The following is a 25,785-nucleotide window of genomic DNA, read 5'->3' on the forward strand; positions in this document are numbered from 1 at the left end:
GTTTGTAGCCATGGCGTCCACACCTCAAACACCGACACCAATCCATCTAGACGGCACGACTCTCGAAGGTGGAGGCCAACTGTTACGGGTAGCCCTTGGCCTCTCGAGCCTGACCAAAAAGTCAATTCAGATCAGCAAAATCCGGGGCAAGCGCTCCGGCGGCGGGGGACTCAAAGCTCAACATTTGACCTGTGTGCAGTGGCTTGGCCAAGCAAGCAATGCGAAAATCAACGGTGCAGAACTCAAGAGCAAGGAAATCACCTTCATCCCATCCAAGACCGTCGAAATATCAAACAGCAGACTGACTGCTGGTGACGTGCGCATCAAACAGAGCACCCCCGGAAGTGTCAACCTGGTGCTGCAAGCCATCCTACCGTACATCATCTTCTCTGGAGTTGAAACGCCGATACGTATACGTATCGATGGAGGCACCAACGTTTCCAACTCTCCATCTATCGATTACGTTGTCCAGGTCCTTATACCAACGTTGGAGCTTGTTGGAATACCATACATCGGCATTCAGATCCATTCGCGGGGCTGGTCGCAGGGAAGTGCCACTGTTGGCAGCGTCACGTACACAATTTCGCCTATGAAAGAAAGACTGTCAGCATTTCAATTACTCGACAGAGGAGAAATTATCAGTGTAACGGCGACGATCATCGCACCCAAAGATACTGAGCGGCAATTTCGCGAGGAACTCGATGTTATGTTTGAGAGACGCCAGTCTCGGTTCTTCGGCGATACGGTCGACCACAATAATAGGGTGGAGACTACTTTTGAAGATTCACACCACGACAAACGCTACTACCTCCTTCTAGTAGCCACCACGTCCACCGGCATGAAGCTTGGTCGCGACTGGCTGTACGATCGTGGGTTCCGTGCTGGGAAGCTCGAACATGTCATTCCTACCATTGTGAAGAAGGTGTCCGATGATTTGTTAACAGAGATCGAGCATGGTGGCTGCGTAGATGAGTACCTGCGAGACCAGTTGGTAGTGTTCCAGGCGCTCGCCAAGGGAAGAAGCAAGGTGTATGGAGGGAAAAGGAAGGATGTGCTGATGGAACCGAGTCTGCATGCCAAGACTGCACAGTGGGTAGCAAAGGAGATGCTTGGTGTGGAATTTGAATATGAAGGTGGATGCAAAGGCATTGGATACTTGGCAAGTGATGTGAATAAGAATGATGTGACGGGGGATGACGTTGCGAAGGACCTACAGAGCATGAACATGTCTTCATAAGACAAGTACGTAGTAACGATGGATATCTATCCATTGAATCGTGCACGAACTCTACAGCGCATACCTAAAATGCTTCGCCTGCTTATCCGTCAAGTCACTGAATCCATCCCGAATGGCCTGATCATCTTCTCCCTGACCATACTTCCTATCCCTCCTCTTGTTCTCCCAACCCATCCACAGAGCCAGTACACCTCCAATCACCACCATTGCGCAATAGCAAACGATAAGCCCCGTCAACGCCGAGAAATAACGTGGCGCCTCCCTCGCGAAGAAGATATTCGCTCCTGCAATATTGCCCGCCGCGTAGAAGACAAACCACATCCCGTTCGCAGTGCTACGCTTCGTGTGACCCGCGATGTTCGTCGTGAGCAGATTCCAGGACAGGATGACCGGAGCGCCAATGATGTACTGCAGCCAAGTGCACCCAACAAGACTCCAGCGTTCCGATAGCGGCGTAAGTCGAATCCCCAGCAACCCAGCCAGCGGCGGCAAACAAACCAAAGCCAGGATAAGACACCTTGTATCCCTGAAGTAACCCGCCGCAAGCCCACACAGCGGCACAACAACAAACTCAATAGCACCAGTCGGAAGCTGAAGCAACGTAGCATAAATGCCACTAAACCCAAACCCCCTGATAAGGCTCGACGAGAAGTTCGACACACCCCCATTAATAACTCCACAGCACAGCCCAATCAAACTAATGCAAAGCACCTTGAAATCCAGCACCGCCTCCAGCGCCTGATGTTTCTGAAACTGCTTCGTCTTAACACCAATCATATTGCTCGCAATGCGATCAATCGCCACAATCCGCTGTTTATGGTTCAGGAACTTGGCGGTGGACGGACTATCAGGCATAACCCAGAGGAACACCCACGCCCAGACAAAGTTCAACAGGCCGATGACGAGGAAGATGAGTTGCCACGTTTTGATGTGCGCGGAGTGCGCGTGACCGAGGCCGTAGCCGAGGAGCGCACCGACCATGGTCGCCATGCCGTTGAAAGCAAGGAACACGCACATGCGAACGGGCTGTTCGTCGCGGCGGTAGAACATGCTCACGATATTCATAATCGCGGGACTGATACTGGCTTCGAACATGCCGAGGAAGAAGCGGAGGGCTAGCATGCCGGAGTAGTTTTTCGCTGCGACGTGGCAGCAGAGGAGGATGGACCAGAGGAGGATCATTAGACCTGTGTATTTGGAGACTGGGAGGCGTTGGATGAGGTAGTTTGCTGGGAGCGCCCAGAAGAGGTAGCCGAAGTTGAAGATGGCGGCGACCCAGCCGTAGCGGTCGCCTTGGAGACCCAGGTCGGGGGTTAGGGTGTAGGCGTTTGCGTAGTTTAGGGAGAGTTTGTCTAGGAATTGGATCATGTATGTTATGCAGATCTGGATCTCTTAGCTATGCTGTCTCGTAGTTGATGACATGAGTTGAGAAGAACGTACCATCGGCATGATGACCCAATCGATCTTTCTCAAGACGACTTTGCGTTCTGCTTCCAGCTCTTCTCTTGAGTATTGTTGGACTTCGAGATACAGATCTGCACCGATATCGCGCATCTGCTTCTCAGCAGCGAGTTGGCCCTCATCGATGCTAGCCTCTCGCGCTGGCGAGATCTCCTCTTTTTCTCCCATGTTAAATCTGTACAGCTGCTGAACCGGCTGTTGGTGCTTGAAGTCCGGATCCAACTATTGACCTGAGAGGTGTAGAGACGAGATAACCGAAGACCCTGGCAACGACTTCTAACAGGCGACGGTAATGTTCGGGAATACAATACAGACAACGAGGTCATGACATCTGTACTTAAGTGCAACAGTTGAGGCCTCCCACCCTTGGCAACGGCCGTGAACGCAGTTATCGGCTATCTTGCCAAGGCAGTCTTATCGTTGTGTTGAGCATTGCATATCGCTACCTAGGCCGGCCGTAGCATATGCAGGCGGATGATGTTGCTGCACGCCATTGGTGTTGTTGATCCTTCGGCATGTCGAATCGGATAATTCCGCGGGTACAGTTACCCTGGTTGGAGTAGCCTGAGATAGCGCGCGAATGTAATGTCAACTCCAATGCTGCGATTACGATATGGTCTCGCAGCGCTTCTGCTCACCTGCTCCGTACATGTCATTGTTAAGAATCGCGATGGTAACAGCTTGTCCAAAGTGGTAAATGCTACTTGTCTCGTATTTGCTATTATGGGGTGCTGGGATGTTGCATCTGGCCCTATATGTGGCAAGGAGCAGCGCCGGTCATGCGAAATCCTATTTCCACAGACCGTACGGGCCGGATGTGAACTTCCAGAGCTTGACTGTTCCATCCTCACTGCCTGTCGCGTAGAGCTTTCCGTCAGGCGAGAAGCTTGCCGACCAGATAGGTCCGTGATGGCCCTTGTTGGTCTCGAGCTCTTTCTCCTCATTGAAGTCCCAGACCCTGACCCAGGTATCATTCTGGTTGCTACCACCAGTGACAAACTTCCGCTCGCCATTGTGCAGGGCCACACTGGCAATCTCGTATGGTGTCTTGATGCTTTTGATGAGCGATCCGGGCGACTGGCTGTTGAAGAAGTAGGCACTGTTTCCAGCAGCTACGCTCAGAATGCCCTCCGAGGAGGTGTTATCCAACTCGCAAGAGCCAACAGTGCCTTCGACGGCGTGCTCGCCGATTGTAGACTCTTGGCGCAAGTCCCACCACCGCACCTTCTTGTCTTCGGCGGCTGTGATTATGACGTTCGGGTCCGATGTCCACACGATCGACTTGATGGTTCCGGTGTGAACACCTGCGCCAATCTCGAAGCTCGTCGCATCGCTACGTGAAAGATCGTAGATGCGCAATTTCTTCTCCATGCCTCCTGTCGCGAGGATCTGAGGGTGGGGCTGATTGGGAAATGCGACGGCGCGGACGATGTGGTTGTGCGAGAGTGTGTGTAGGGCCTCACCGGTGTGCGTGTCCCAGACCTTCCTGTGGAGCATTAGTACCAGCTTCGCTTGCGGTAATCGAAAGCACTTACGCAGAGAAATCCGCAGAGGCCGTCGCTGCTAGTGAGGCATCCGAAGAGAGTCTCGCTTGCCAGACGGCGCCCTTGTGGCCCAGGAAGGTGCCAATCCAGTCACCCGTGACTCCGTCGCGGAGCATGGGGTTGTTATCCTTGCATGCTGATATAATATAGTACTGGTCCTCGTCGACCAGGGACGAGAAGTGAATATGCGGCACAGGTCTCGAGTGGCCGTGGCAGGTGAGGGGCACGACCTTGGTTGTTTCGGGCATGGTGGGCAGGTAAGGAGGGTGTGTAGTTTCGACGTAAAGAGCGAGTGCGGTAACAAGTCGAGTGAGCTGAGCAGCTGCAGTCTGGAGCGGTGAGGCGTGATTGCGCGAGGGCGTGTGTTCTAGGTATGGCAGGTCGCAGACGGTTCCGAGCTAAATGGGAGCCACGCGGAGTATCTCTAACAGTTCGGAAAGACAGAAAAGAGAGCGGGAGATACAAAATGGTCGTCAATGGGTCGTAACGTCGTTAAAGTGGCAGGCTGGTGGAATCGCAAGTTCATGGACAGCAATTCGAGGGGGAAACATTGGAAAGTTGAAACCTAGCTCAGGGTGGCCTGTCGGTAGTGCCGGACATCTCCGCTGCCGAGGCAAGACTGCGCTACCACTCTTCTGGCTACGCAAGAATACCTAGGTATTATCATTTGCTTTGTTCTCCCTCCCTGACAAATTTATCTTCCTCGTAAAACAGCATTTCTGGTCGCCAGTCTAGTTCGTGGTTACCACAACGAGGACAGTGACCCATCCAATCATTTTCTTCCAGCTCGGCCATCAACACAACCTCCTCGCATTCTGGACATCTTCTGCTAGCCGCGATACACAGTGCCTCCGTCACGATACCGCCATCCTGATGTAAGACTCCAGTCTTTGCCATCAAATGGAGAAAGATGTCCCGTCCAAATTCTGCCACTTCCCGACAGGCCGACGCTATGAGTGGCTGGCGACCGATGCGGTTGACCATATATGTGGATCGCTGGTCGTCTGCAAATCCTAGCAACACATCTACCAATGGATGACTAGGATGATGTTCCGAACCAACAATATCATAGACATCTCTGACGAATCCACAGAACTCTTGATGTAAAACGGCATTGATGGGGACTGGGTCGCCTGATCGCACTTGCATCGACCACCAATCAATGCTACATTTGAACACTGAGATGACCCGATCCAGGAACTGAGGAAAGTCGTACTTGTCAGCGACACGGTACAAGCCTAAGCAATCTCGGATGCTACGGGCAGTACGAACAACGTTGTCAACGTCATCCAGACTTGGTATCTTTTGATCGTATGCAAAGTTGAGCATCAAGAGTAGAGCATCGGGATCGTCTTCTTTCAGAGTGATCTCTCTGGCGGAACTTTCCTTCGTGCGTCAGTAAGGGATGCATCTCTATTATTGGAAGATAATCCTACTGCAAACTGTCCAGTGAAAGCTGCCTTGAACCAGTACGACATTGCGCTTAGCACTACTTTGTGCGCTTCAAAGGTCCGCTCTCCTGAGACTCCATATCGAATCGTGATGTCGGATAAGACCCTGGAATTTGAGTAGCTGGAACCAATATTGTCAGTGTGCCTTTCTTCAATGTAGTTTACGACTTACCTCTCGAAACCGAGCTTCTGTCGCTTGTGTGGGTTGCTGGGGGACTCCATTTCGACTATGTTGAAATAGAGTTATTGTTGTTGAGGAAGAAGAGGATGTTGGACTCGAGGGAAGGAGCGTTGTAGGTACATTGCTTATCAATCAGCGGCAGCGGAACCCAAGAGCCTCTCACTTGTCATGGAGCTAAGACTGGGTAATAGTTTCTCTTACCCAAGCCAGGTATTCAACACTTCGGATAGGTCTCAGCTTCATTTCATGCACTTTAGTACATGCAGACCACTTTTTACATCAGGCGTACGATAATCACTAAGATAATACAAACAAGAAGATTTAAAGAGACGGCAACATGATCATAATTCGACGCGTGGCGCGGACAGCTCGAGGGGTGGGAAATGGCACAGAACGACAAACAAAGATGACTTCTTCAGTCCAATGAGCTCACAAGACACTTTCGGTTTGGCAGGTTCACAGGCAATGAATGAAGTTAGGGGGGGTATTTCTGATTAGATGTTACTACAGATTAGGATATATGTACAAATGCGTCTCGCTGATGGACGTTGGAAAGATTGCGTAACGCTGGAAGCATGACCGTCATAGCTTAGCAGCGCCTTTATAGGGAGGCGTCAACCTTGGCAGCGCCGAGGACATCGGCGGAGACGTCAATGTTCTTGACGTCGTCGACGGTGGAGCCGACCTTGTCGGTGGCGGTCTTGACGGTAGATCCGGCTACGCCCTTGACGTTGTCGACAACAGGGGAGACAACACCGGAGACAGTGTTGACAACAGGCTCGACGGCGCCCTTGACGGTGTTGACAGCGGGCTCAACAGCGCCCTTGACGGTGTCGACGGCAGGCTTGACGGCACCCTCGACGGTGTCAACAGCAGGCTTGACGGCACCAGTGGCAGTGTTGGCAACAGGCTCGACGGCACCAGTGGCACCACCAACAACCGGAGCGACGTCAGGAACCTGGCGCTTGGTGACAGCAGCGTCAGCGGACTGACCAAGAGCGGAAGCGGAACCAGTGGTGTTCTTGACGTCGTCAACAGTGGATCCAACAGTGGACTTAACCTTGGAGGTAACGCCGTTGACGGCACCGAGAGCGCTGTCCTTGACGTCGTTGACAATGGGGGTAACAAGACCGGAGACGGCGCCAGTGACAGGGGCAACAGCCTGCTCGACACCGTCGACAACAGGCTTGAGAGCAGACTCGACACCGTCAACAACGGGGGCAACGGGGGCGGTGACACCCTCAGCGATGCCGTTGACGTCTAGGTTCTGGACGTCGGCGAGAGTAGATCCAACCTTGGAGGTAACGTCACCGGCAGCGCCGCCAGCAACGGGGAGGTCGCCAACAACGGGAAGGTCCTGGCGCTTGCCGATGGAAGCGTCGATGGAAGCACCGAGGGCATCGACCTTGGCATCGATGTTCTTGACGTCGTCGACAGTGGAGGTGACCTTGGAGGTAGCACCGTTGACGAGGTCACCAGCGACAGGGAGCTCCTGGCGCTTGCCAACCTCAACCTCGACAACGTCGTCGAGAGCCTCGACCTTGGCGTCGGCACCGACGTTCTTGACGTCGTTGACAGTGGAGGTAACGCCGGAGGTAGCACCACCAACGATGGGCTTAACGTCAGGGACCTGGCGCCTGGTGATGTGGGCACCAACGTTGGCGTTGATCTTCTTGGGGTCGACGGAGGCGTCTACGGAGCCGAACTTGGTGCCGACCTTTGCGTTCACACGGCGACCGATGGAGGCGTTGATCTTGGGGCTTGCGACACCCTCAACCTTCTGTTGAAGTTGTCAGTTGAGTAATCATAAGGCGACTTGTAGTGTACTCACGTTGACGGTGGAAGAGACGCCAGATGTGGCGCCACCAACGACGCCATCAACCTTGGGGATCTGGGGAATAACAGCGGCGTTCGCAACAGCGGCGGCTGCAAGAATGGCGGGGACGTTGAAACGCATCTTGGGAGAATTAGGGTTCTTGGAAAGACTGTAAAATAGTTGGAGCAAAAAGCGAGTGTCGTAAAAAAGGAATGACTGTGGATCTGTAGCTGGTTGATACTTTTCCTCAAGTCGGAGCCGATAGTACTTATATACTCACCCACTCCAACGTCTCTCTCCTAACGCCACACCATGTACAAGTGTGGCAGCACAGTAATGTCCGGTATATCACCGTTGTGTGCATTAGGAAGACCAGTAGGATGTCGATCGACATGACGAAGCCTGATTCCAGGGTGTCCGTAGTTGATCCACTGGAGTGACCCATGCATTCGGCCATTATGAAGTGGTATCATGAGCGTAGATCGCTGTTGGTGACCCCATAAAGGTGGAAACCACCAGCACGGGTCCTTTGCCCCGCTCGAGTAATTTCTAGCTGGAGTATGGCAGATTTGACAGCCTCACCGTATCTTGTCTTGAGGCTGGCAGCTTGGCATAGATACTGTCGGTCGTGGCTTTTCCAGATATGCATCCCTGAATTCATTTAGTTCGCCTTACCAAGAGGAACCTTAATCAGGACGCTTTCAAGTGCATGCGCCATGCGCGACGCCGCTTTCAGGTTCCCAAAGCTCTTCCTATTTCGCTGTGCCTCTAACAGTCCCGAGTCATAACCTGTGCGCTTCAGGTCATCGTGTTGGTGTCGATTGGGATCGGCATCAGGGGTAGAACTGCCAGGGCGCGGAACTCGCGGCTTCGATGCGGACTATCGTAGACGTCTCCTGCGACTCATTGGTATGACCCATTCAGTGAGAAAAGCTTAGATAGGGCTGCCATCGCACTGGTATCGTCGCTGCATTGGTCGTTCTCAGAGCGGCTCTTTGTTCCTTGTCAGTGGGTTGCAGTCCGCTCAGCCACATCTCACCGTTACAACGTGAACGATCGGCCTGTATGCGCGTCTTCTAGTGTAGACGAGCTGCAGTTTGTTGTCTCCAGTTACTCAAGTATGTTTGAAGCTGCAGTCCACGACGTGATCGCGTAAACTACTGAGTCGCGGTTATACAGAAAGTACGGTGGTGTCTTTGCCCGATCGTCGGAAGCCACTGCTCAGGCACACTCCTTCCTGGATCGGCCCGAATGTTCCCCAAGCGGCGTAGCGTTGACCAACACGGCTTAGTGCCTTCATAACGCGCACGGTAGACCTTCCATGACGCAGCCTTTTGTTGACATCGCGCTACAACCACGAGACGGCCGTTGGAGATTTTACCCGTGCCTTGACCCTGGCTTTACCGAACTGGTGGAGGATTAGCGCTGTCTGGACGAATTGGGCCATCAGCAATTTCCCGACGCGTCTCCACGCCACGTGCCTGCTCCACATCGAATGCCCGTGTCGAGCTACACGCAAACCTCAGCTTCGAGCCTTCTAACTATCGAATTGGTAGTCCAGAGAGCACTATGCTAGTCTATCACCGGACATGAACGTGTAGTCGCAACACCTTTCTTCTCGCCGAGTTCGACGATGTCACTCGACGAGTTGTAGCAGAGAATTATCGCCAGTAATGAATATGAGAATGTGCCTGCGGAGAAAACCGTTGGCGGACGATCCCTTCAGCGATCGAATCGGTCCGAGTCAGCAGTCACCCGCCCCTAGGCAGGTTGTGAATGCAAGGCCGCTGGTCGCAGAACCACATTAAATCTTGCACGGTCCGATGCCGTATCTCAAGGTGCAGTCACATTGCGTACTGGACAGGATATGAACAACGGCAGTGACAGAAATCTGTTCCTGGGAAGACGCCCCCTTTCAGGCCCTTTGAGTACGTGGACGTCCGTTTCATACACGCAGGGGTTGCTCCTCCATCACTTGACCACATACAAGTCCCTGTTACGTCGGGGCTGCATTGATATCGCCCCCGAGGAGGTCGAAGTACGGCCACTGTTACGATTGTGTCGGTGTGCTCGATGATCTCATCACAAGACTCGTCTGTCGTCTAATCAGCACTGAGCTTGGAGACAGGTTCGATACCAGCGACAGACCGGATTTGCCCGCAAATGACAAGCCACGAAAGAAAGTACTCACAACAATTGTTCTCGGCGTACAACAGAGGCACATAGCAGCTCCCGCGGTTTCTTTGACGACTCTCCTTCATATACTGGAATGGACGACAGCCTTCTCTAATGTACACTACGTCCGCTACTGTCCACTGTCCCGGAAGCTCTTGGCTATTGCACTTGTTACCCGTTATATGGAGACCGGTCTTGCGATCATTTCACTCGAGACGGAACCCCCTTCCAGGCAACAGCACATGTTGGCTAGGGAATCTTGCTTGAACATTCCCTATCTCGCCTTGTTTGGTTACGCTTCGATCCCATTGCCCCGCACTTTCTATCATGTCTATCCTAATCGAACGCATAGAGGGGCACTTGTGTAGTCAGACGGGTGCCTACTAACACCTGCTTATGAATTTACTCTCCTTTTCCTTCATATGATCACTGTTGTTTATACTCTTTATTCGTAAATTTACCCCTCCGCACGCTCGCAGACTATTGATCTTCAGCCATGTCGTCCTCCACAGCCAGCAGTATTCCCAAGGCCAGCATCAGGGACCTCCCCGACGAACTACTTCTCCAAATCATCCCTCAACTTATAGTCGAGCCGCGCTTTGACCGAAGCGCCTACGGAAATCTAACATCCCTCGCCGCTGCGAACACTCGCTTCCCCAAAGTCGTTCGAACCACCTTTCACGAGCTCAAAGCACTTACCGTTCCACTTTCGAAAGCATTCGCCTTGTTCCGAACGCTCCGAGATTTCCCCGCCAACGAATGGGCGGATAAGGTCGAATCTCTTGAAATCACAAACTATGTATCTCCCGAGGCTCGGAAAGCAAACTACGGTGGCATCGAAGATGGCTGTATACAAAAGCCCTGGAGCAGTGCCCGAGAATGTGAACTTCGGCGCAGATTGCGCGCTGGGCTTTTGCGGTACATGGATGCGCAACGCCGGTCAAGAATGCCGTCGAGGCAGTTCGCTATTGAGACCGAAGTTACCTTCCGAACAGATTGTCTAAACGTTATCCGGGACGCTGAAGACATGAGTAACCACAACAAGCGGATGTGGGAAGACGCGCTCCGAGCAGGTCACAACAATGCTTTCCTCGCTCTGCTCCTGCTGGCGCTACCAAACCTAGAAGAATTGCTTCTCGGTGGCGGTCATATGTTGCACTATCCGATGTTGCTCAGGGATGCAGACCCATGGCAAGGACCAATGAGCCCGCAGGTTGATGGGCGACGTCACTGGACCAATGACCCCTCGACGCAACAACTACGAGAGCACAAGTATCTCGCCCAAGTCTTCGAAGCCAAATACTCTCGCCTCACGAAGCTGGAGCTGCCATCATCATGGAGTGGTATAACACTCTCTCGGGCTCAACGAATCTCGCCCATATACTACCATTTCGATGACTTACAGACGTTGATAATACCGGAGTCTGCGCTTCCACCTAGTCACGTCGTGCTGGCCAACGGACTCTTGTTCTCAGTACTGCCGGTGAGCCTCAGATCTTTGACTATTGTCGACTGTATGGTTCTCACGTCGGGGTTTGTGAGACGCTTGCTGAACGACACGGTTGTCGATCCGACCACTTATCTTCCAGATCTGCGCTCCATCAGTGTATACTACATCGGCCAGCCCTTCTACACGCTCGAATACACAGACATTATAAGCGCGAAAGCACTCGGAATTACGATCGACCGTTTCTTCTTGGACAACGTAAAGCCGAGAACGGAGCTGATGGCTTCAGATGTGGGAGGTCAGCCATGGAAGTTGAGTACAGACGAGGTGTTTGGAAGAGCAAAAATCCCAGCACTAGATCGGGGTGTTTGCGAAGTGGCTGGATATTGGGTGGGGAGCAAGCGAAGAACGGGTCTTCCTGCTGGTAAAGCGAAGGAACATTTCCGGAATCGACGTGGCTAGTGGCGCAGGCATCAAAGTCAGTGGGCTTGGTCGTCGAGTTCAGCGGATGTGCATTGCTGACCTTTCGATATGTATTTTATGTCATGCTCTAGCTGCCGTATAAGTTCATAGCAATCATTCAGGTTCGTGATACAAGCATGTTTCTCGTCGCAGTGATGCTAGCCATTCTAGAAGCACACGAGAGTAGCAGAAAGGTATTATCATTGGCTCTACGTAGCCTTGCTAATACCTGACGAAAGGTACGTACTAAACAGTTGTAGGATAAAGAATCTTCTTAGGACTGCTCTTGCGATCTCGAAATACTAAGAGAAGGAGCTTTCCGATTTAATGCGGAGAGTATTGGGCCTTTCAAGGGAACATTCCCTTGGGGACGGTTCTAAGTCTTCTCGATGCTCAGCCCGGGGGTCAAAGGCGCATTATCTTCTCTTTTCTTCGCGGTTCCCTAATGGCGGGGCTTTGTTGCAGATTAAAGGCGTTTTGCTTTTTGCGCACGCCTGTATATGAACGTCAGCAATCAGGCGCGCATGTGCGATAAGGTGGGCATAGCTGTGAAGGCGTTGGGCGGGGAGAAAGGGCATTGGGGCATGTGAGAAGGCAGCCACTAGCCGAGGCAGCGTAAACAGCGGAACAGAATGTGCGCTGTATGGTGAGACTACCGGCGCGCAACGGTCGCCCTAGTGCATGACGCATCTTTACAAACCTAAATTGTTGTGTCTTGAGGGTGTGTAGCTCTACTCGCCAACGACCATGCGTCTATCAACCCCGCCACCTGCCCGCTTCTCGCTAGCCTATTCCAAGGTTATGATCAGTCAGACATGTATATAGCAAGTACCACAACGCAGCTCACCACTGCAATACTATTGCCATCTTCCATCTCTGAGCATCCATAATGTCCACCCTCGCCGCCCAAAAAGCAACGGCCCAGGCCGTCATCGACGGATACAATGCTTGGAACATGGATAAGATCATGGCCTATCGAACGGAAGATTGTACACAACAAGTTCTTCCTGCATCGCTAGGGCGACCGATTCAGAATAACACGCAATATCGCGAGCGCTTCAGTCAAATGCTGCCACATTTCAGGAACTTCAAGGTAAGACGCAGACTTCCGTTTGAGGGTGCAAGCGACTGACATCATCGTAGGTCACCGTTCACACAGAAGTTCATGATGTAGATGCGCATACATGTATTATGCATGCGACGAGCACAGCAGACAGCGATATTGGACCATACGCGAATGAATACGCGCTCATCTTGCATTTCACGGAGGACGGGAAGCAAGTTACCAAGTTTCTGGAATTCGTTGATTCAGCTTTCTCCAATAAGTTCTTCAAGGAGCTGAGGGATGCAGGGCTTGGGCCACAATAGACGTGCGCAAATGCGATGCAAGCGAGACCTAGACCGATGATGTACAAGCTGGAAATACAAGACAAGGCGAAGAGTATAGATCGCTGACGTATCTTGTTCCTCATCAGGACATGAAAGGCGAAATAGAAATGGATACTCGACATCGACCGAGAGCATGAGTGCGCTCAGTGACTTTGCAATCCATTCCACTACGCTGAACCATCTTCACCTCCCTTATCTCCTTCCTCCATCCTACCGCTTCACCTCGAAGTCACCTCCAGGCTTCCCCGGCGAATGCACCTGCTCGTGGTTGTCAAACTCCTTGCCCGAGAACTTGCCCTCGCGAACTTTGTTCTGGTTCTTGTGCGCGGCGATGCTGTGTTTGGTGACGCTGTCGCCGTGGCGGTCTTCCACGGGCTTGGGGACGTCGGAGGCGTACTCGGATTCGTGGCGATGCCCTGGTCGGCTGGTATCATGTGATTTCGGGGGTGAGGGAGATGCCTTAGAGGCAGATTGCGCGGAGGAGGAGGACGTGGAGGATGAGGCGGAGGCGGAGGACGTGGATGGGGTGGTGGTGTAGTAGAGGGCTGCAGCGCCGGCGGCCGCGGTTGTGGTGAGCCTGAGGGAGTCAGTATGGCGTGTCCAGTTGGTATGGGGACGCAATTCGCAATGCGCAAAGAATTGGAATCGCAACTACTTACCATGTCAATCGCGACGATGTCTTCAGTGTCTCCTTGGTGCGCTGCTCATGGTCTGTCGCATACGGTCTCCTCGCTGCTGGGCATCTGGCCCGGCATGGTACGCGAGACAGAGCTCGCAGTGAGGTTGCCTTGGTGGTGAACATTATGTAGCTGTTAAAGATAATGGAGTGTCAACGGCAAGTCCTAGCCTTGGATATGTATGCGCCATCTTGCCAGGTGTTGATGGCTGGCCCCAAGCCACGCTACGTCATCGGCTTGTTTACGCGCCTTGGAACGTAGACGCGTCTGCGCACGTGCCTACGCACGCTATGCCACGAGGCTCCTGAAGCAAAGGAAGGAGGCACCTGTATCTTGGCTATTGCCCCTCCGCTCTACCACCATCACTACCACTGCTACTGCTGCGTTTATTTCGCTCTGCAGCATCAAGCTGGTCACATCCTCGGGATGCGTCACCATCACAGCTATACCTCGGTAGCGCCCTGCGCCGTGCCGCAACGACTCACAATACAGTCTTGTAGACAGACAGCATCGCGTCTAAAGATCCCGCTCTCGAGTACAGGTTACTGCTGGTCTTGCCCTCCGTGATCGCATCTCTCCTGCACGTCGGTCTTGCTAACAATTACTTGTACAGTCGACTCCGACATCGCTATATACCACCAAGTCACTCAATCTTCCACATACGACAATAGGGCACCGAAAATTAGCTTTGTTGTCCGCTCAACCATATCAGCCCACATTACCATCACCCCGATTCGTGCATCCAGAATGCTGTAAACGTTACGACACGCGCATCTATGAGCAGGATGCATGATACGGGATGCTGTTGCCGGTCCCCTGCTTCAGTACACCGCCGCAACTGTGTCAAAATTGCGCCGAAATCCTCCAGCAGTCACGACTACGTTCTAAGGACGTTTGGCTTTACCCTTGCACGATTAAAATAAACCACAGGGGTACATGACCTTCGCGCTTCACAGTAATATAAACACACATGGCTTCTAAAAAGTCAAGATTGGGAACCGGTGTCAGTGCTACTCAACTCACGGCAACAGCTTGGCCTGTACCCCCTCTGTTTTGCTGTAACCGCCATAATAAACGATGAGTAGATTTTTGTTCCCTTCACAGCTTTGCACATGCTGAAGAATGGCGTCATTCAAGTCAGTTTAACAACACTTTCCGTGCTGGATGCTGGCGAAAGTACATGAGTAACCAAAGCCGAATGGGAAAATTAATATAGGCTGGCCGATCTGCAAGTACTGGTCAGCGTTTGACGATCCTTTCTTCTGGAGATTGAAATCGCGTACTTCGTGGTCATGCGGCCTGGATTCAATGAGTTCTTCGCGGTGTTCGCCTCCCTTGAAACTCATTTGTTTTTTGGTATATCCGAGTTCTTGCGCAGCACCATCTCGTTGTATACGCTCGACTTGTTTCTGTACTTCCTGCTTCCCAGGATCTTCATCCCACCAGGCTCGACTGGGATTTTAGTCTCCTAGTCTACTCGGAACGTCCTCCTTTTGATTTTCGATATGGGAGTTGTATTGTTTAGCGTCAAGGACACCAAGGGGGTAAAGGACGCGTAAATCCCACTGAACGATCAGAATTTCCACTCTGCGGTATTCACAGCATCTTGTCTCTCTCCTGCGCGCCTGATATCCTCATTCTCGATCTGAAGATGTCTCTGACCTTCAGTATGTACATGATTTCCATAACCACCTGATCAAATAAGGGTCTGAGTGGTTGGGGCGGGCCTTCTCGAAAACTTTCTGCGAACCTCACACGTCCAAGCTGAGGTTGGCGCCACGAAGCTGGAGTACGAGTCCAAAGTACACTGGAACCAGCGTTCTTTGTGTTTCTGTTTATCCTGTCACAAAGCTGGGTTAACGGGAACGGTCCGCCGTCAAGTTCAGCGACTAGTTCCTCAAGTGCGTCGCATAGCACTGCGGTGAAGCTAGCTGGTCCAGAACCGTGTGTAAATTCGTCTCCTAGTGATGATGCTAAGAGGGAGTAACTGGGACTGTCCACTTGTCCTTTGGGTTCGATGCTATCCTCAGGTGATACCAAGTTTGATGCAACGGGACTATGCTCCGTCATACTCCCATTATCAGTCGCGCTTTTGGGTCGCGAAGCTGCTGAGCTTGCGGAATAGCAGTCCAATATGGTTATAACGTCTCCATGAGCGCCGTTCAGTATAGGATATTCTGCTTGATGCCAATACGCTGTGTACTCATCGTTCTGACCCCTGTCTTGAGTTAGTTCCCGTTTCAACTGTCCATGTCATCGAGTGGTTCACTAACGCCGAAAACTTCAGATTGGCTTTTCCGTTATGATCCTTGGACGCGCTGGCGTGACCTATGTAGTAGAAAATCATCAGACTGCGTGGATCGTCATAAGTCCACACATGATCCAAGACGCATTTGTTCAGGTTGATTTGTGGGCGTTTGCTATCGCGGATGAGGCTAACGCTGCATTCGTAGCCGAGGTTCCGGAATAGTGACTGCAATCTGTCGATCTATCGGCTGCGTAAGGAGGCGACTTCGGCTTAAGAATTCATGGTCAATACACTAACCTTTTTAGTATGGCCTTGGAGATCATCAAGACTCTCATCCCACCTAATGATCTTCACCGCAACCTTCCTGTATGGGATGTAATGATTGCGAGACAGGTCTCCAGTAGCATTATCGGTGGATGAGATCGACAATCCGTATTCCTCCATTCGTGACGAGAAGTCTCCGTCAGCTCCTTGTTCGGAATTGTCCCCGTCCTGGTTGTCGTCCTCAATGTTTATTGGTAGCACAAACAACGAGATCTCTTCCAGATGCTCGGCGATATGATTATGGAGTGTCATCAGTCGACGTTCGTCCGGACACAAGGGACACCGAACGATGGTCATATCATCCATTGTTCTTTCAGACATTTCGACAAGAACTGGTAACTGGTCTTGACGGATTGAAGCCATATGTTGCTCAAGAATGTGGGCACTGAAATCTTCTCGACACAAAGATATTATGTCATGCTGTTTACAAATCCACTGTCTTCGGTGAGTTTGGAATTCATGGTATTTCCAATCTCTTCGCGTCGAGTATTGCTTGTCAGAGCTCTGACAGTGTTCGAATGTGCACATATAGGGCCTAAGGTCCCGAAATATGTGCCGTCTGGAATTGTTATTATGAGTTGGCACTTAAGATATAAAAGCTGCATGCTCACTTCCAGTGTTGCCGATTGTGCATCGTCAGCGAGTCGATCTCCAGGTGACAATAAGGGCACTCAAATGTGATGTCTTTCCGAGAGCTCCTGGGCACATCCGGTACTCGATTTGATCTCCTGGTTCCAACTGTTGATTCTGCATATATGGTTCCTTCCGGGTTAGTTGCATGAAGAAGTCCTGGAACAGCAGATGCAGCAACGGTGGAGTAGGTGTTTCTGCTCATTGCAGACTCTGGTGCATGAATCTCGGTTCCCGATCCATCTGTTGGCTTCTGTGTCGCTCCAGTGATTGCTTGGTTGCGTTCTTCGTGTCTCGTCCCGCCAGCCTCTGGCGTTGTCCCCGTGACATGAGATTTTCCCCCGGTCGTGGTGAGAATTTGATCTGGATGCTTAGACCAGTAATGAAGCTGCTCTCTACGCCTAGTGTTAGCCATAGACAGCCGCATCAGCAATACATGTCTGCCTCTTGGAGCGCTATCCAACAAAGCACGCCGCGCCAAACGATCTAAAGTAGCAACCTCTTCGTTGACGTGGCATCGGAAACCTCGCGTCTGCCAATGTAGAAACTTTTCTTCAACATGAAGCAGATCGTACTGAGTGTACATAGCGACTTTGTGGTGAAGTTCGGCTGTTCCTGTTGAATGAATATACTTCCTGTTAAATCCTGGCCTCTTCATCAAGACCGACATCTGGGCCAGGAGATTCATGTCTGCGTTTATCTGTTGCAGGATTATGAGTATCATGTCTGGTTTTCCGCCATCCTTGTGTTCCTGGTCACCATCATCGTCATCTGAGTTGTTCTCAAAGTCAGAATCAGCACCAGACCCGTGTTCCTGTTCATGTAGTGATTTGCTGAAGTCGCTACCGATTGCTCGAAGGCTGCCATAAGCTAAGTGAAACGTTATCAGATGCATGATGGTACTGATATTGCCCACTCACCGGACAGCGCCTGACGGTGGATTTTGCCCAGAGTCTTGACGAAAGCGTTCCTCAGTTTATCCTCCTGACGAAGGATCTGGTCTAGCGACTCGCGTGACCCAACAGGCAAGGCAGCCCGGGACTCTTCGCCCCATGTGCGTAGTCGGCCATATGTTTCTAAAGCCCTCGGAAGGCTTCTTTCGTCGTGACGGAGGTCGTCATGTGGTGGATAAGTAAGCTGAACGATGAGGTCTTTCAGGCTGTTCAAGCATTGAGCATAGGCTTGATGGATATTTTGTGTAATGGTACTGGATGAGTCCAATACTAGCGACATCCTTGCCAAGGCCTGCAGGATGGTGTAAACCAGGCTGAAGGGTGAAAGGAGGAGTTTTCTTCGTAGACGCTCAATAATCAGCGATGAGTACACGGTCCGAGAGCCTTGACGTCTATGTATACAACTCCTAGTTTCATATTGAATGCGATTTGATGCGGGGCCGCGGTGGTCTGACGCGGGGCCGTGGTGGCTTGGTGCGGGGCCGTGGTGGCCTGGTGCAGGGGGCAATGGCATAGCCTTGTTCAGACTGAAGAAACGCTTAGGTCATGTCAATCTAGACCTGAGTCTTAAGATTCCTGAGAAAACTTGCGTCTTCTATTTTAGCTCGCTCGATAACATCTTCGTCAATTTGTTCTGGAATTTATGTCCTAATGGCGGAAGTCGCGGGGGTAGTACTCGGGGCAATACCCCTCATTTTGTATGCTCTGGATCATTACCGAACCACACGACAGACCATTCGCAGTTTTCGAAACTGGAAAGAAGATTTGGAAACGTTCCGCGACGCAATAGAACTTCAAGAGACGGCTTTGTATACTACGCTTCGGACCCTGGACATCGAGGCTACAGAACGTATCACAATGGATCAGGTCGAAATGGTGCTTCAAGTCAGTCACCCCGCTCAGTGCGATCTCTTCATGAGACATCTGCATGCGATGAACACGACCTTAGACGAGCTTGCAAGGGGCCTCTACCCCGACGCTCAAGGACCGGTGAGAACCCCCCTTACATTTGCTTGTTAATTCATCTCAAGATTCCGCCGTTCTCTGAAATGGTATCAAAAAGCCCTGAAAACACTGCTAACCTTTTGAGCTCGTAGCCGACCTGGGCACATGCCAAGTCGGAAAGAATGAGCTGGGAATGGCGCAGAGTGAAGGGAACCTTTCGCACCAAGAAAAGAGAACAAGTATTAGAAGATCTTCGCAAATCTAATCGCGATTTATCGGCATGCGGTTTGGAGAGAAGGGAGATGCTACCGAACACAGAAAATCGCGTAGTGGAGCGGCTGAGGAGGACGTTCAACGCCGATATGACGATAGCAATCAGGAAGAACGTCCAAGGACTGCACAAAGCCATCGAAACCGCATTGGGGTGTGCTTGCTCCCACGGCCATAAGGGGAACTTCCAGTTGAGCTGGCACAAAGACAAACCTCTGAAGTTGACCTCGTTTCAGATGGCAATATCGGGCAATCAAGTATCCCAGATACACAACACACAGTGTATTATACTTGTAATTTCTCTTATTTATAAGAGTATCTTTTTATTAAAGTTATTAATATTATAAAAGTTATAAGTAGCTTATTTTACTTTATATTACTATAGTACTATAAAATAAAGTTAATAGTAACTATAAAATAAAAATACTATATATAGATATAAGTTAAAAAAAAAAAAATATAAAAAGTAACTACTATAAGTACTACTTTTTAAATATAATATATATATAACTATAGCTACTAATATAATTACTTTTTACTTAAATACTTAGCTTACTTTTAATAGTAAATTACTACTACTTAGTATTTTTTTATAACTTTTAGCTTTTTTAAAGTTTACTATTATAATTAAAAAGATAGTAAAATTATAAGCTACTTATTACTAACTTATTATTATTTTTAAAAGTAGTACTTTTTTTAGAGCTTAGCTACGCGCTAAGTAGTTATATAATACTTAAAAGTATAGTTTTATTTTTAATAAGTATTAAAGTATATAAATATATATACTAAGAATACTAATATAGCTAACGTTTATAAGCGTAAACTAAGTAGCTAAGAACTTCTTAATTACTAAGAAAGTAGTAGTATTAAATTTTATTTAATAACTTTAACTACTTAGCGTTTAGCTTACTTAAGTAGAGTAAAATATTTTAAATAGTTAGTTTAAAAATATAAACTAAAAGATATAAATATTAGCTATTTTAGTAAGTTATAAAATTATTATATAAAAAATATAAAAAAGTATTATAATAGCTAGGTAGCTATTATAAGTAATAGGTTATTTAGTTAATTATTTAGTTTATCTAGTTTGTCTAGTGCTAGTATATTAAATGTAAAGTTAATACATAATACACATTCTGAGATGAAGTGGCATATGATCACCGCCAGCGTAGAGGAGTCCACGAGACCTCAGATGGTTGCAGGCGATGCAACTGTTCCTCAATCTTCTCATATTCACCCTGATGCAAGCCCGTCAATCCCACCGCAAGAAAAGAGTAGAGTGAAATTTCTGGAGCTTCTACCAAATACATTCCATGCGAGATCAAGGTCTTCGTCAACGACACTAGTGTCATGTAAGAACCGCAGCGACAAATAAGACTTGTTTTACTGACCACCTCTCAGCCCCAGGAAGTCAAACACGGATGGCAATCACAACTGATCCTGTTGATAGACCTACATCGACATCTTCCGCCTCGACGATTTGCGAAATGCTCCAGATGCCACAGCAAGATGGCGAATCGAGATGTATACCAGTCCCTGGCTCTTCTGGCCCGTGCAAACAGATACGCATCGTATACTCCGAAGGCACTGGAGCTTTCAGCTTAGCCGATACGAAGAGAGCCGTGGGTCTCCAGGCTCTCTTATCCCGCGAAGTGGACCAAGCGACAAACCTCAAGCTCAAACTGAGTCGAACGCAGAGGTTCGGGATTGCTGCAGCGCTGACTTGGGCTGTTCTGTATATGGGCGATTCGCCGTGGCTTGAAGAAGTTCTCAGCAGCGAAAACATCCATTTGTTTCTGGAAGAAGCGAAAGGACTATCGTTACCACACATTTCCAAACATCCGTACCTTTCGTACGATTTCCAGCGTTCCGCCATACATCCTGATCTAGCTTTACAGACAGCCGCGCCCGCTGATCAGTTCCAAGCCAGCCAGATCCAAAGCCCCATTCTATATAGCCTCGCTATGCGCCTCATTGAGCTAGGCGTCGGCAAAACCTTTGGAAGGCTTAGACAGGAATATCGCGGAGCCAACTCCATGAACGCCGCTGCCACTGCTGTATCTTCAATCGAAGACTACAAGATTGCTAAGGAACAGATTGAGGAGCTCATGCTAGACTCTGAGTCGTATGCATATGCAGTGGACCGATGCCTGAGGTTTCTGTTTCCGGGTCCTCCAGCGCGAAATACATTCGAATATGTCGTGTTTCGCAAGACGTTTTTCGACGATGTTGTAGCACCCATACAGGCAGTTTTTGACTATATGCCGACGTCAGACTCGGAACTCAGCCTATGAGAATGCGAACAGGGTAGTGCTTCATTCAGGGTCACATGATACTCAGGTTCCAGGTCGGATCCAGTGCGGGTAGCGAGCTTAAATCGTAGCTAGTCTCGTTAAGTTACTCCATTTAGACCGTCCATCTGAACTTCAGCCCTCCGACCCTTGCGCCTTTGCACCCTTCAAGTCACCGCAACGCTCTCACGCTTCCTGTAATTTTAAGGCGTCGCATCTATATCCCTTTCGTTGATATAATTAATCTCAACTGCGCCCGCTTCCGACGTGCTGATACACGCAAGATAGTTGCCTGTATAACTTACACAAGCCACTCTCTCTACCCTATGTATGTAAAGGTACAAGTCAGACACAATCTAAGTTCCGCGAAGCTTTGGTGCCATGGATGGAGACAGAGGCGCTACTAATCCCACCACCACCGCTTATAACATCATCCAAATTATTAGCCACGATACTCAGATGACTCATACCTAAAGCAGATGCGCACATCCAACCCTCACGATGTAAGTAGTTAAGAAAGAAGACTTGCTTTAAAATGCCAAGTATAGCTAGAATCTTTAGCAGAGAGCGACGGATGTTGGAAACCTTGGAAAGAGCCTCTGGCGAAATGACGTCAGAGCCATGGAGCCTTAGTTGGAGCTGGCGTTGAATTGCAGATTCGGAAACAGCTCGGGATTGCGTGATAATGCTTCCATGATGATGGTGTGGTGGTGATTATGATGGCGTTACTGGAGGGGCGGCGAGACCGGGGAGAGCGCACCGCTTGACTGGCTTGGCACGTCGGCGTATCGGCGACTTCGGATCGCGGCGCGATGGTGACATCACTTGGTTCGCTGCCGAGGTTATCCATGGATCATCAAAGCATTGCAATTACAGTACAATAGGATAACAGTAGCACTACATATCATAGCTCCACTCTTGGACTGTCTATATAATGCATGGTCATGCAGACGACTGTTCCCAGTCAGTTTTCGGTCCTCATTTCTCATCTATCTGTCCTTCAGTTCTCGGTTTTCGGTTCTGCTTCCTCCGTTACATGCCGCTGTCCAATGAAAACATCTTGCCCAAAACCAAGCGGCTTCGCGGCGTCTGATGATGTTCTCTGTCTGCATTCTGAGCGCTTTGCATATCATCTGCCTCCCTATCGTCATGCTGAGGCGCTTTGCACCTGCCTGTTGTCCAGGGCGGTCCAAATGGCGGTATGCCGTGAATGCAGTGGGCGTGGTCCCGGAATGCAGCCTCGGGTGCCACCTCGTCCCGGCAGAGCGGATGAGGGCAGGCGGTTGGGGAAGCAACAAGCGCTGCGAGATTCTTCTTCATGTGAACATTCAGCGCGAAGACATTATGGAATTACGCAAATCAGACTAGCGAACCCCGGGAGTCGAAGCGTTGCTGCAAAGACAGAAGAGGCAATGTGCAGCGACTACCGATACTCCGCCCTGTCATATAAGACCACAATAGTTGTTCAGCCGCGCCAGACTAGTTCAAAGGTGGTACGTCCACTTCTCTGAATATCCTTCTTGTTGCCCTTTCTTTTCCCTACAATTCAGCCATAACGCACACTGAACGAGCGACCTCCCATTTGTATGCAATCGTGGTCTGGTGGATGAGAAGGAGAAGGACCGCCAGCCCAAGCACCCGGAGCCGAAGCCGAACCCGCAGCGATACGAGCCCACACCTAAGCTACTTCGAACATCTATACCTCCAGCTATGGGCATACATCAGCTGTGCTATAATACTTTTATCGTTAGATTAGGCCACTATTTCTAGGGGAATCGATATCAAGAATCTCAGGACCAACAGTGAGGCCTTGCCTTTTCGTATGCTGGAGATGGTGCTGTGTAGGTAAAGTCTTTCGGATGACCACAAAATACCAAAGCTCGGAACACAATAGCTCCACGCTTTTGCGCTTGCTTCCAAGCTGAGTAGGTACCTGTACGTCCGTAAGCTTGCCACGAGTACTGCTTGGCAGGATGGCAATTTTAAGCTAGACTATCATAGTGTGGCTCCGTTGCTTACGTCCGTAAACTAGATCTCGGGAGCTTCCGACCGACCGGAGCAACTTTGTCACAACAACAGGCTCGGCCGCAATGTACAGGAAACATCCAAGGACAAGTCAAGTTATCATGGACTACGGTTAATATTGACATCGAAATAATGATGCCGAAGGAGCGGTATGTTGAACCCTATTGAAGAATCCAGTACACGCGTTCCGGTCGGGCAAGGTATGTGCCTAGGTATATGAATCTGCTTTCTCTTCTCTCTTCTTGCTACACCAAACTTTCATCACTTCGTCGCGAACATACAAGCAATCTCCTCCAGGACTCTTCCAACCTGCAAACCTACCACAAAACCGATCAACATGACCGAGACTATATCCGTCGACTACCTTGTCATCGGCGCGGGTGCTATGGGCATGGCCTTCGTTGATACCCTGATCTCCGATAAGAAGCAAACCACGGTGGCCATTGTCGACCGCTATTCCCGTCCGGGAGGTCACTGGACAGTTGCCTACCCCTTTGTCACCCTTCACCAACCGTCCCACGTCTACGGTGTCAACTCTCGAAAGCTCGGAGATGAGCAAATCGACCAAGTTGGATTCAACAAGGGCCTTGCCGCGGTGGCAACGGGCGACGAGATTGTTGCCTATTACACCAAGGTCCTGAACAGTACTCTCCTTCCGTCCGGTCGCGTTACCTATTACCCACTGCACAACTACACTGGCGATGGAGAGTTTCAATCGATTGCCACAGGGAAAACCATCAAGGTTGGACCAGACACTCGCATTGTAGACTCCACATACGTGAAGGTCACGGTTCCCTCTATGGGTCCACCTTCGTATGAGGTTTCAGACAGAGCCAACCTTGTCACGCCCAACGCTTTAGCAACATCACTGAAGCGACCTTACGGTGGGTATACAATCATCGGAGCCGGGAAGACCGCAGTCGACGCATGCTCGTGGCTCTTAGCTCAAGGCATTGACCCGAAGAAGATTTCTTGGATTATGCCGCGCGACTCCTGGTTTCTGGACCGCGCCACCCTTCAACCTCCAGAGACGACGCCCAACCTGGAACAATTGCAGGAAGAAAGATCCGCTGCCATCATGGAGTCCAAAACATCTCAAGAGATGTTCCATCGCATGGAGGAGCTCGGGCATGCGTACCGCCTAGACAAGAGCGTCGAGCCGACCATGTTCAGACATGCGATTGTGACAAAGGCGGAGTTTGACGAGGTCAAGAAAGTCAAGAACATCATACGCCAGGGACGAGTCAAGCGCATTGACCCAGACAAGGTCACTTTAGAGAAGGGCACATACACTCCTGTGCCTGACACTCTCTTCATCGACTGTACTGCGCCTGGTCTAGGAAACGTGCCACCTATTCCCGTCTTCAATGGCAGAAACATAACGATTCAAAATGTAAAGTTCTTCCAGCCCACGTTCAGCGCCGCTCTCATTGGACACGTCGAAGCCAGTTACGACGACGAAGACCTCAAGAACTCTCTTTGCGACCCTTTTCCGTACACTCGCATACCGGCGGAATATCCTACGACCCTTCTGGCTTCTATGAAGAACAGACTCAAGTGGATGGCGGAGCCTAAGGTGAGTGAATGGTGTGCAAAGTCTCGTCTTGACTTTCCCGTCATGGGTTCGCCGCCTAGGGATCCTGAGAAGGCCGCAGCTTTCAATACCAGTATTGAGCAACGGGTGAGGGGGCTTTGTGATCACTTGGAACAGATGGCAAAGAACGATGCTGCAAGCGTAGCCTAGTTGTTGTTCAGAAGTCCTCTTTGGAGCGTGTCTTCTTTTTGATTGATCTGTTCGTTGAATTAATTACGCATTCGTATTCGAAATGAAATTACCTTACCAAAGTTCTTCATTTTACCCATCTCTAGTCTTTGATCACCGCGTAATCTCACGTCAACCAGGCACTGTCGGTCCGGATAGTCATGAACGAACCATAAACATTGCGCACCCTCGTTCCTAGGCTAGATCATCTATCCGAGAAGACACTTATGGGAACAGCTCCCTTTGACGCAATTTAAGTGCGATGCCATACTTAAGCTATTGACTTCATGAACACCGCGATGACGTAAAGCGACTGAAATGCTTAAATCTTTTACAACTCTTAGCAAACCGAACGCGAAGAGTTGCTCGAATGATGAGAACCGCAAGTATATGTGCTCACACAGAGAAGAAGGGTTATCACCAAACAATCTCTTTCCATTACAACAACTATACTAAGCACAACATCTCAAAGAAGAAGAAGAAGAGGGGCAAATCAC

At 50.2% G+C, this 25,785-nt stretch overlaps 7 protein-coding genes across 7 annotated transcripts; 3 read left to right on the forward strand and 4 right to left on the reverse strand.

Annotated features, from left to right (window-relative positions):
- Positions 1-10: 10 nt before the first annotated feature.
- Positions 11-1,237, forward strand: J4E78_005852 (uncharacterized protein; the record flags this gene model as incomplete). The annotated part of the gene is made up of 1 exon (XM_049366467.1): positions 11-1,237. The coding sequence occupies one exon, from the start codon at positions 11-13 to the stop codon at positions 1,235-1,237; it is 1,227 nt and encodes a 408-aa protein (XP_049222193.1).
- Positions 1,238-1,288: 51 nt separating this feature from the next.
- J4E78_005853 (uncharacterized protein) lies at positions 1,289-2,866 on the reverse strand (the record flags this gene model as incomplete). The annotated part of the gene is made up of 2 exons (XM_049366468.1): positions 1,289-2,620; positions 2,678-2,866. 2 exons carry the CDS (start codon positions 2,864-2,866, stop codon positions 1,289-1,291), a joined length of 1,521 nt encoding a protein of 506 aa, XP_049222194.1.
- A 621-nt stretch (positions 2,867-3,487) lies between these two features.
- On the reverse strand, positions 3,488-5,915 carry J4E78_005854 (uncharacterized protein; the record flags this gene model as incomplete). Its single annotated transcript, XM_049366469.1, has 5 exons — positions 3,488-4,184; positions 4,234-4,640; positions 5,431-5,628; positions 5,679-5,814; positions 5,866-5,915. The coding sequence occupies 5 exons, from the start codon at positions 5,913-5,915 to the stop codon at positions 3,488-3,490; spliced, it is 1,488 nt and encodes a 495-aa protein (XP_049222195.1).
- A 560-nt stretch (positions 5,916-6,475) lies between these two features.
- Positions 6,476-7,831, reverse strand: J4E78_005855 (uncharacterized protein; the record flags this gene model as incomplete). Its single annotated transcript, XM_049366470.1, has 2 exons — positions 6,476-7,654; positions 7,706-7,831. The coding sequence occupies 2 exons, from the start codon at positions 7,829-7,831 to the stop codon at positions 6,476-6,478; spliced, it is 1,305 nt and encodes a 434-aa protein (XP_049222196.1).
- Positions 7,832-10,361: 2,530 nt separating this feature from the next.
- On the forward strand, positions 10,362-11,774 carry J4E78_005856 (uncharacterized protein; the record flags this gene model as incomplete). Its single annotated transcript, XM_049366471.1, has 1 exon — positions 10,362-11,774. One exon carries the CDS (start codon positions 10,362-10,364, stop codon positions 11,772-11,774), a length of 1,413 nt encoding a protein of 470 aa, XP_049222197.1.
- A 1,599-nt stretch (positions 11,775-13,373) lies between these two features.
- Positions 13,374-13,965, reverse strand: J4E78_005857 (uncharacterized protein; the record flags this gene model as incomplete). Its single annotated transcript, XM_049366472.1, has 2 exons — positions 13,374-13,740; positions 13,823-13,965. The coding sequence occupies 2 exons, from the start codon at positions 13,963-13,965 to the stop codon at positions 13,374-13,376; spliced, it is 510 nt and encodes a 169-aa protein (XP_049222198.1).
- A 6,732-nt stretch (positions 13,966-20,697) lies between these two features.
- J4E78_005858 (uncharacterized protein) lies at positions 20,698-21,504 on the forward strand (the record flags this gene model as incomplete). The annotated part of the gene is made up of 1 exon (XM_049366473.1): positions 20,698-21,504. The coding sequence occupies one exon, from the start codon at positions 20,698-20,700 to the stop codon at positions 21,502-21,504; it is 807 nt and encodes a 268-aa protein (XP_049222199.1).
- Positions 21,505-25,785: the final 4,281 nt, after the last annotated feature.

Source organism: Alternaria triticimaculans (genome assembly GCF_023758025.1).
Source record: "Alternaria triticimaculans strain BMP 0046 chromosome Unknown scaffold_7, whole genome shotgun sequence".
Classification (NCBI taxonomy): Eukaryota; Fungi; Ascomycota; class Dothideomycetes; order Pleosporales; family Pleosporaceae; genus Alternaria; species Alternaria triticimaculans.